The 11,568-nt window shown below is 35.0% G+C and overlaps 1 protein-coding gene across 3 annotated transcripts in view; it reads left to right on the forward strand.

Moving 5' to 3' along the window:
* LOC136030025 (protein scarlet-like) overlaps positions 1 to 6,373 on the forward strand; it is a 213,933-nt gene extending 207,560 nt beyond the window's left edge. For all 3 annotated transcript variants that reach the window (XM_065708651.1, XM_065708641.1, XM_065708657.1), the window contains 2 exons: positions 4,211 to 4,311; positions 6,172 to 6,373. In XM_065708651.1, coding sequence (XP_065564723.1) covers positions 4,211 to 4,311; positions 6,172 to 6,353 — 283 coding nt within the window. In that variant the 3' untranslated portion in view covers positions 6,354 to 6,373. The remainder of the gene's footprint in view (positions 1 to 4,210; positions 4,312 to 6,171) is intronic.
* The last annotated feature ends 5,195 nt before the right edge of the window (positions 6,374 to 11,568 follow it).

Genomic DNA, 11,568 nt, shown 5'->3' on the forward strand with positions numbered 1-11,568 from the left:
CTTGTTACGAAATGAACGTTTTATTTCCTGAAAGTTCAGAGTCATTCCTGAGTTTTGCCCGTTTGACAATCCGTATAGACATAACGTTTTTTGATTTAGTTCAATTTTACTATCAACGTTTTCTGAAAGGCTCACCTGAATTTCCCTCAGTGTTTTGGAAAGCAAAGATCAAACGTGCCTATCTTTTTCAATAATGTACAGTATGTGTAAACAATTGCCGAACTTACAGCCCTTGCCCTGAGAGCTGTGGGGGATTGAGATCGCTAAAGACATAATTACATGACTTTTCAACTATACTTAAGAAAATTAGTGTCTCAAAATTTTGATTGTATTTTTTGAGAAATTATGGGCATGGGGGGTGTCCCTCTAGTTACTTTTGACTCTTAAAATGTCACTAAAACTTCTTATTAAATAAAAAAAAAATTATATGCCTCCAGGTATAACTTGCAACCCTTTCCTCCAGGCTCTGGGGGGACAGGTCAACCCTGGAGGCATTGTTGTTTGATATTGGGACTATTTTGAAAAAATGACTTTCTCAGAATTTTGATCAATTGCATTTTCACGTAAAGAGGATGTGGGGGGGGGGGGCTAGCTGCCCTCCCATGAATCTTAAAATCGGAGCTACTACGTTCAATTTCTAATCAAATTAGCTTATTCAAAAGTTTATACGACCAGCCCTTCCATAAAAACCTTATATGCCCCCGAAAAATAGATTAAAACGCTTGTCCTCAGGCTATGGGGGTTTGTGGCAGCCCTGGGGGTATTGTTATATGATCTTTAGACTATTTTGAACAAAATAGCTCTCTCAAAATTTTGATTGAATGCATTTAGGGAAAGAATGCCTGGGATGGGGGCTAGTTACCCTCTGATCACTATTGAATCTTAAAATGGCACTAGAACTTTCGATTTCAAATTGAATGAGCCCGTCCAAAGTTTTTACGATCGTACCTTCCATAAAGAATCCTCTGTTTTAACAATGGGGAACTAGTATAACTTATAGCCCTTGCTCTGAGGGCTCTAGGGGGTTGGCATCCCCAAATATGTAATTACTGGACCTTTTTTATCTACTGTACAAATTTCCTATCTCAAAATTTTCATTGGATGTGTTTGGAGGAGTGATGGGCGATCACTTTTGACACTTAAAAAGACACTAGAACTTACATTTTCCAATCGAATCAGCTTCTTTTGGAGTTTCTGCGACAACTCCTTCTATACAATTTTATTGACGTCGCTCCTTAATTAGGCAGCACTTTTGCGCTGCCAATGGTAAGTAAAAATGTTCGCACGATTCTCAAACAAATCTATCTTTTGGAAAGATAACGTTAGCTTTGTCCTGAGGTGGAGACATCTTATCCTAATAAAGCTATTCAATACAAAGCGATATAAAAAAAAGTCATGGACTACGCTTTCTCTGGCTCTTTCACATTCAATAATCTATAATATCTAATAATCAATAAATAAAAGTCTTTAGTTTAATAATTGGTCGGTTTACCAAATAGGCTATCGTGATGCCTACATGAATTTTGTCTTTACAGCTAAGTTTGTGAAATTATACTAGTTCAAGGTTGTAATATCTAAAGCTTTTAAATAGGGGAGTTCGTTACATAGTATATTAAATAAAAAAAAACAAGTTTTTTTAACTGAAAGTAAGGAGCGACATTAAAACTTAAAACGCACAGAAATTACTTCGTATATGAAAGAGGCTGCTTCCTCATCAACGCCCCGCTCTTTACGCTAAAGTTTGACTCTTTCTCTCAATTCTTCTTTTTAAAACAGTAAAAAACTTTTGCGTAAAGAGCGGGGCGTTGATGAGGAAGCAGCCTCTTTCATATACGAAGTAATTTCTGTGCGTTTTAAGTTTTAATGTCGCTCCTTACTTTCAGTTAAAAAAACTTGTTTTTTTTATTTAATTTCTGAACGTTTTTGAATCAAATGCATGTTTTGATTTTGGCTCTCCGCAGAGGAATAATCAAAACGAAATTTGCATATTTTTTTTTTTGGCTCAATGGCTTTCTCATAATTTTGATCGAATGATTTTGAGAAAAAAAGAGCGGGGGACGAAGCCTAGTTGCCCCCCGATTTTTTGGTTAATTAAAAAGGCAACTAGAACTTTTAATTTTTTACGAATCTTTTTATTGGTAAAAGATTTACGTAACTTATAAATTAGCTTACGTAAAGAACTTTTTTATTCTCATGTTTTTATTACATATATGAGGGGATTCGCCCCATCGTCAGTACCTCGCTCTTTACACTAAAGCTTAAATTTTATCCCAATTCATTAAGAATGACCCCCTGAATCACAAAAGCCGTAGAATAAGTAGTTGAAATTACTGAAAATACTTTAGCGTAAAGAGCGAGGTATTAGAAGGAAGTGAGCCCCTCATATGGGTAATAATTTCTGTTTGTTTTAAGTTTTATTGCTGTTCCTTACTTCCAGCTGAAAAAGCTTTTTCACTTTTATTTTTTAATTGTTTTTTTTTTTAAATAATGCAAGTAAATCCTGCTCTCCCTTCATGGAAATTTTCTTCTCCCATTACAAATTCTCGAAGGAAAGTTCCCCCAGCATATCCCCCTCTTCTCAACCCCTCCCCCAAACCAAAAAAATCCTCCTGAAAACGCCTGTATACTTCCCAATAACCATTACTATATGTAAGCACAGGTCAAAGTTTGTAACTTGTTGCCCCTCCCACGGGGACTGTGGGGGAGTAAGTCGTCCCCAAAGACATAGTTATAAGGTTTTTCGACTACGCTGAATAAAATGGCTATCTCAGAATTTTGATCCGTTGACTTTGGGAAAATAATTAGCGTTGGAGGGGGCCTAGGTGCCCTCCAATTTTTTGGTCACTTAAAAAGGGCACTAGAACTTTTCATTTCCGTTAGAATGAGCCCTCTTGCAACATTCTAGGACAACTGGGTCGATACGATCACCCCTGGGAAAAAGAAAAAAAAAACAAAAAAAAAAATAAACACGCATCCGTGATCTGCCTTCTGGCAAAAAATGCAAAATTCCACATTTTTTTAGATAGGAGCTCGAAACTTCTACAGTAGGGTTCTCCGATACGCTGAATCTGATGGTGTGATTTTCGTTAAGATTCTATGACTTTTAGGGGGCGTTTCCCCCTATTTTCTAAAATAACGCAAATTTTCTCAGGCTCGTAACTTTTGATGGGTAAGACTAAACTTGATGAAACTTATATATTTAAAACCAGCATTAAAATGCGATTCTTTTGATGTAGCTATTGGTATCAAAATTCCATTTTTTAGAGTTTTGGTTACTATTGAGCCGGGTCGCTCCTTACTACAGTTCGTTACCACGAACTGTTTGATAGTATACATTTTTATCAGTTTTCATAGATGCACCTTTAGATTGGTACAAATTCTTACGACTTCAAATTATTGCGTCAAATTAGAAGGGTTAAAATGAATCCATACATTTTGAAACGTTCATTTTTAGTACAATTGCTACAGTCTGTGCTCAGTATGACAAGCCAACGCGGTTTCATTGATATTCCTTTTTTCCTGAACTCCTGCTAGAAGCTCTTATGCCTAAATTTAAAGCCATCTCTTATATAACCATTTTATAATATCAAAAGCTTTGTCTTTGATGCATCCTATGAAAAAAAAAGCCCCTTAACTAATACTCTAATGAAATCAACTCCTCCATTAACTTTATTGGTTATTTTTATTCTAAATTGTTTCCACAGAAAAAAAAAATTACCGCAGCACAAAGCCCCCTAAGGCTAACACAGCTACAGAAAACTTTCAGGCTCTTGTTGGGTTTCTGATTAGGAGATGAGAGTAGAATGGTTGGAAGTGATTGCTCCCTATAGTATTTGAAAATTTTCCTAGTTTTGCATTCTCAATTATAGAATATAAAAATGCTCGACTCCCAAGCTTAGAAAAATACCATTCGTGCGTTCATTAAATGGAAATTGACAAAAATTGCCCTTTTCCTTTACATTTTCGAAAATCTGTGCCAGGAATTTCTTGGTTATTTTTATCTATCTTAAATACTTATAGGATATATCTCGTAATTCCTAATCAGAAAGTTCCAAGATATTCTCAAGAAATTATCAAATTCATTCAATAGTAATAAAATAGCAGTTTGAAAATTCTAGAAAAACATAGAATTAATACAGCATGGCAAATTGATGCTATAATGGAACGGGAATAATGAATAGCCATAATTAACAAATACTTTTATTTCCAGGACTCTACCATTATATGCTGCTTGGACAAGTTATTTTTCCTGGTTTTTCTACACTAATGAAGCACTAAACATTGTTCAATGGGAAGGAGTTGAGAACATTTGTAAGTTTTAAGAGTTTGTTAGACACAATAAGGGTACTTCAAAGCCAGAGTGGGAGAGAGATAGAAACAGTGAAGGGAGAAAGTATCCCTAATATTATAATTTCCTTGGTTTCCCACTGGACAGAAGCCATTAATTAACTTCCCCAGCACATAGGCAAATCATTAGAATTGGTTTCATTAAGTAATTTGAACATCTGAACATTTCCAAACAACTCGTGCTAACGAACTATACATAGGTAGAGACTCGTGCCGATTGTAACCAGATCCCTAAAAAAGGAATTTTTATCCAAATTGATACATATAAAGAATTGGCTTTATATTTGTAATTCCAAATGTATAAAAACACCTTGAGTTTAACGTTACTCATCAAAAGCTACGAGTTAGAAAAAGTCTACTTTATTTTAGAAAAAAGGGGGAACGCCCCTAAAAAGGGAAGTGATCTTGATGAAAATCGCACGATTAGATTCAGCATATTAAACGACACCATCGTAGAAGTTTCAAGCTCTTATCTACAACAATGTGGAAATTGTTTTCTTTTCCCAGAAGAAAGATCACGGATGCGTGTTTACTTAATTAGTTTCTTCTTTTTTTTCCAGGGGTGATTATATTGAACTAATAGTCCTAGAGGATCGGGAGAGGACATTTTTGAACGAAAATTAAAAGTTTTGTGTAAGCTTAGGAGACCAGCCATACATAAGAAAATATGTTAAGAAAACAATTCTTACTTCATTATATGCAGAGAAACACATTTAACACATTTTGCAGGGAGAGCTGGGAAAATTCCCTCCTTTCCCGTCTGGAGCTAAGTAAACCTTATGGTTGCTTGGTTACGATAAATTGCACCATGGGACAAAAATATCCATAGCGGCTGCAACCACAATAGTCAGACCTGTTTCTGAATGAAGCTCAGGCACCATGATGTAGTGACCGCACACCGCTTCTCTTCTCTCTCTATGGTTGGGTTTTTGTACTACACTGGGACTTCTCATAGCGCTTTAGCAATTGAAAAAAACAAACAGTTTCTTTGATCAAATGATGAATAAGGTGCTTTTGAAGGGAAAATTAGCCTGGTAGTTAAGAAAGTTCAGGAAGGAAAATGAAAAATGAAGAAACTAACACAGCAAAAGCCGTAATTAAAGTCTTAATAAAAGCTAGCAATGAAAGCGAAGCTCTTACGTGCACAAGAGACAAGCTGGCTTAGTTTTTGAAATCAGTACACGAAAATACTCTGATACCGATGTTGTGTTATACCCAAACCAAACTAGGTGTAATACCATACTTTACCATAAAAGAAGAAAACAAAATAAAATACTGTTTTTACTTCAGCAAAACCCTTGACGTAAATTGGTATTTTTTTTTCTATAAAATGGTGCAAAATTATGTGTAGCAAGTAGTTTGCGATTAACCCTTTGCTTTTGTTAAATTAAATGTACAATTTGAGCTGACAGTGGAGGTGGCCTTTCGATAGGTCGTAATTGTAGAACAAGAATTCTTTTTTTTTTTTGCAAAATGGAATAGTAAGAAAAACCGGTCCATATTTTTTGCTAAAAAAAAAGACTAGAAATGCGGGCGTTTAGGTGATAGTGAATAATATTGACACTCGCATCTAACGTTTGAATTCCTTTGAGTAATAAAGCTTTTATCTGTGAGAGATTTAATGAGAAGCTAGTAACATTGGTAGGAGTTTGGAAGGTTTCCTAAGACACGTTGTAACCACTTAAAGGGAGGTTTTGAAGACCAGGTCACATCTGGTTTAAAAAGTTGATCTTCTTAACCTGTCTCATTGTATCCTTCTTTCTATTTATGCTCTTTTCTGAATGATAACACGATTTGGTAAAGTAATGTGTCCTGTTTTTATAGCTTGTGATGCAACAACCCCATCTATGACAGCAATATGTGTTGCAACAGGAGAAGAAGTCTTGAAGAAGTATAGCTTCAATCCAAGCTATTATCCAATAGATATCCTTGCTATGCTCTTACTTTATTTTGGTTTTCACTTGTTTGGATTTTTAGCTCTTTTAAAAAGGGTGCGTTTAAATTAAATACATTTTTTGCCGGTGTTTTTCCTTAACTTGTTCAAACCCTTTATAGCCCCGCAAGGAAAATCTCTGGATGAATTACTAATCTAGAGAAGAAAGAAAAAGGGAAGAAGAATAGAAGGAGAAGAAGAGCAAATAGAATGACATTTTTAGATATCTTCCAAAAAGCTGTATTTTTCTTCTTTTCTTTACCAGGTGAAATACAGTGAAATGATTCGGAACACTGTGCTCAGAAAAGGAGCGCGGGTATAAGTATTTTTCAGATGTCATACACAGAGTTTTATATTTCTTCGTTTTTTTTTTGTTTTTTTTTTCGACGAAATACAAAAGAACAATCTGAAACACTGTATCCAAAAAAGAATAATAAGTATAATGACATATTAGAATGTCACGCATGAAGCTGTGCATTTACAATTTATATTTTTTTTTTATTATTCAATAAAAAAATAAGTGTTTTTAACTGAAAGTAAGGAGCCACATTAAAACTTAAAACGAACAGAAATTACTCCCTATATGAAAGGGGCTGTTCCTTCCTCAAGGCCCCGCTCTTTACGCTAAAGTTTGACTCTTTCTCTCAACTCTGCTCTTTAAAACATAAAAAAACTTTAGCTTAAAGAGCGGGGCGTTGAGGAGGGAACAGCCCCTTTCATTTAGGCTACGGAGTAATTTCTGGTCGTTTTAAGTTTTAATGTCGCTCCTTACTCTCAGTTAAAAACACTTGCTTTTTATTTAATTTCTGAACGTTTTTGAATTAATGCATGTTTTGATTTTGGCTCTCCGCACATGAATAATTAAAACGAAATTTGTAAATTATTTTATTTTTTTGGCTAACTGGCTTTCTTATTGTTTTGATCGGATAATTTCGAGAAAAAAGGAGCAGGGGAGCAGGCCTAATTGCCCTCCAATTTTTGGTTACTTAAAAAGGCAACTAGAACTTTATTTTTTTACAAATGTTTTTATTAGTAAAAATATATGTAACGAACTCCTATATTTGTATGTTTTTATAACGTATATGAGAGGGTCTGCCCCCTCGTCAATATCTTGCTCTTTACACTAAAGCTTAAATTTTGTCCCAATTACTTAAGAATGACTCCTGAATCACAAAGGCCGTAGAATAAATAGTTGAAATTAATAAATTACTTTATCGTAAAGAGAGAGTTCTTAGGAGGAGGTTAACCCCTCATATGCGTAATAATTTCTGTTCGTTTTAGGTTTTAATTCTACTCCTTACTTTCGGTTCAAAAAACTTTTTTATATTTATTTTCTCATTTCTTTAAAAAAAAATGATGAAAAATCTTGCGCCCCCTTCATGGAAATTCTCTTCCCCCATGAAAAATCCCTCCATGGAAAGTTCCCCCCGCATATACCCCGTCCCTCAAGCCCTCTCCCTTCAGCCAAAAAAAGTCTCTGACAGCGTCTTTACACTTCCCAGTGACCATTACTATATTTAAATACTGGTCAAAGTTTGTAACTTGCAGCCCCTCCAAAGGGAACTGTTTGGTAGTAAGTCGTCCTCAAAGACATCGTTATTAGGTTTTTCGACTATGCCAAACAAAATGGCTATCGCAGAATTTTGTTCCGGTGACTTTGGGAAAAAAGAGCGTGGGAGGGGGCCTAGGTGCCCCCCAATTATTTTGGTCACTTAAAAATTTGGTCACTTAAAAAGCACTATAACTTTTAATTCCTGTTAGAATGAGCCCTCTTGCGACATTCTAGGACCACTGGGTCGATACGGTCACCCCTGGGGAAAAAAACAAAAGACAAACAATAATAAACACGCATCCGTGATCTGTCTTGTGGCAAAAAATACAAAATTCCACATTTTTGTAGATAGGAGCTTGAAACTTCTCCTGTAGGGTTTTCTGATACGCTGAATCTGATGGTGTAATTTTTGTTAAGATTCTATTACTTTTAAGGGGTTTTTTCTCTCTGTTTTCTAGAATAATGCAAATTTTCTCAGTCTCGTAACTTTTGATGGGTAAGACTAAAGTTGATGAAACTAATATATTTAAAATCAGCATTAAAATTTTATTCTTTTGATGTAACTATTGACATCAAAATTCCGTTTTTAGAGTTTCGGTTACTATTGAGCCGAGTCGCTCCGTTCGTTACCATGAACTGTTTGATTAACGTGAGCTGTGCAGTGGAATCACTAGCATAGCAATGGGGAGGAGTTTTTATTCTTCATTTTTGTTAAACTCAAATTTTTGTTTTTGTTTAGGCTATTTATATTGTGTTAATGATAGCGGACGGGGGAGAGGTAAAACTAACACTGTCCTCGGGTCCTGAACACCCTAGTTACGCCTCTGGATGTAATAGTCACAAATTTAGAAAAGGGAACTACGTGCATTGACCAATGACATTCCAAAATATGAGACTTCTTTTTTTTTCTTGGCATGGGAAACTTCGGAGAAACAAAGCAGCATCTTTCCAGGTTTTTTTTTACCATGGGTAATGGTTAATAGTCTTACTCTTACATACACTATGTCCTAGAAAGAAAACAGGCATAATGCAGTTTTGGGATGTCGTATTAACTTTTCTAATTTTTTGCTTACCATAATCGTCAGTATTGGCGGTAGTCGATAATTTTGGATGCATAAAGCTGTATCATTCCGACTTTTTTCTTCATTTTCCGTATCTTGGGGAATGCGTAATTGATCGTGTCTCAGTGAAAATCCATTAATTGAATATATGTGAAAGAAAATAAGGTAATATTACTATCTCGGATATCATGTATAAATTTATGCCTTTTTTTACTTTTTATTCTCATCATAACTAATACAATCTGAAATCCAAAGAAGAACAACAGGCATAGTAAAATTTTGCGAATTCTTGATAAAGCTGCGGATACAAAATTGAACTTCATGAACCACTGCTGGAATAAAACTATAATAAGTTTCGGGAATCTTGCTAAGAAGGTTAAGCTCATAGCCTAATCAGAATGAGGTTTTACCAATAACAAGATTTACCAAGCGCTAATTTTTATTTATTTATTTGAAAAACCGTCATGCAAAGTAAGAAACCGAAGCAGTAAAAGAAAACAAAATGAGACAAAAATTAAATACTTCGCAAAATACAAGACAAGAAAATATACGAGAGAAGCCAGAATAAAAAAAAAAGACTTAAAAGCGAACGAGTACAATTTACATAGTATAATATGCGAAAAAAAAATCTTCAAAAATGGTGACATGCTATGTATGCGGCATAATAATAACAATTAAAAAATCTTACAAGAATTAAACTATTATTATTATTTAAAAAATATTGAAAAACCAGCCACAATTAAACACAAAACAAAACGGAGCACAGGAGAAAAAATTTCAAGCCAATCAGAAAATTCTCTGAAAAATCTTCTTGATGGTACTTTCACAATGGATTCGGAACAAACCCAAAACTATATGCTTACAATCTGTGTAAGCAACACTGATGAAAATACTACCAAGCCGTTCTATATTAGCAATTCATGCGTTGAAATGAGGCGAACTTAGTTGGAATGAGGTGAAATTAGTTTGGCGAACTGAGAAAGCTTTTGAAAGTGAAGAATATGCACGAAGGATATTCTTAGACATAGAAGGTTCACTTGACAATATCAAAGCCATAGAGGTAGCAATCGAAGAAGGAAGAATTGATCAATGCATTCATAAATGGAACTTTCATATGCTTAGAATTCGGCAAATAATCATAGACCTGAAGGGAATCAAATCATCTAAAATTGTTCAAAGGGATGTCCACATAGGGGGGGGGGATAAGTTTTCCATACAGTGAAATCTTGTTATGAACAGTTTGCTGATGACCTTTTCAGATTCTTGTTTACTATTAGTTTTGGGTTTGAACTCTACTCTAAAGGAATTAACACACGGACTTAATAGTTCTGTTGAGATTAAGTCTCTCAGAAAGACGGTTCAAGTAAAGGACAGCGTCTAATGAAGATGTTTTTCAAGTACTTGGTACAAGATGGTTTTTTTTAAGTAATATGAGTGTTTGAAGTTTGTGCGCGCTTATCGTCTTATGAAGCCAAGCAGCAGTACTAGTCAATATATCTCGCTAGTCAAGATAGATGTAAAAAAACAACCGCAGCCTCCCACATAAACCCCTAACCTGTAAACTGAGTAGCATCTGACCAGTGCCGCATTTGTCCTCGATTTTCTATTATGAATCCATTAGAACGGTGCCAGTTGGTTTTCAGGAGTCTCTTCAAAAAGCAGGCATCAATATCCAACAGTGGCCTTTGTGTAACATTTAGTGCAAATGATGATTCAGCTGGATTGTGGTGAGCTCCTGTAGAGAAGATTTATTCTGAGCTTCCATGCATAAAAGGACCTAGACTGACCTAAGCGTTTTCCCATATAGATGTCTGGTGGTCCCCTGAAGACTTTCTTGATTGCTTCCCTCCTTTAATGATGAAGTCAGGATCGCCAAATGGGCCAATTATCTTTTTTGTATCAGAGGTATTTTATTAATCAAATACAAAGAATCTTCCTCCCTTTTCGAGTTTTAATGTTCCGCTTTTATTTTCTTTAGAATTCTTAAAGATTTTCAACGACGGTGGCATTAACTGTCCTCGCACAGAGCAAAAGCTTGGTATATGACAGAGGCTATTTACCTGAATGAGTTTTCGAGGTATAAAAGTTTTAGCAATAATTCCAGCACTGGCGGATCCAGGCCTCTCCCTCCAATATTTTTCTGGTACCCTCATTCCTTGCATTTTTCTGTTTTTCACTCTTTTTTAGTAAATTTAAAATTTGGTCAATTTCAATATGGTCAATTATTGGTGCCCTTGTCAAACTGTCCTCCCCCAAATTTTGTTCTTGACCTGCCCCTGATTTCTGTCACATAAATAGTTCTAAAACAATTTCAATGATCTGTTATGAGGTAAACAGCTTTTCTTTAAGGCCTGAAGTCAAGGTTATTTCATTCTCAAACTAGTTTTCATAATTCATGCTTTTTGGTCAGACAAAATACCCTTTCGTGAAATCTTAAGCCATTTTTAGTTGATAGTTTTAAACACGGAAGTGTAGACACTTCCGCAAACATAGAATTTTACAGAATCCGAAATTATACGATATTGTTCTTTAGATTTAATACAGAAACGTTTAATATATTCTTAAAAGGAAAACCTTTACCTAAAGATTTTTGACTACTTCCTGTTATTTTGAAAAATTAGGTCAGTTATTTTTATCACTAAGCAAGAGACAAAGACAGCTTACAAAGTTAATAT

Source organism: Artemia franciscana, chromosome 1 (genome assembly GCF_032884065.1).
Source record: "Artemia franciscana chromosome 1, ASM3288406v1, whole genome shotgun sequence".
Lineage (NCBI taxonomy): Eukaryota > Metazoa > Arthropoda > Branchiopoda > Anostraca > Artemiidae > Artemia > Artemia franciscana.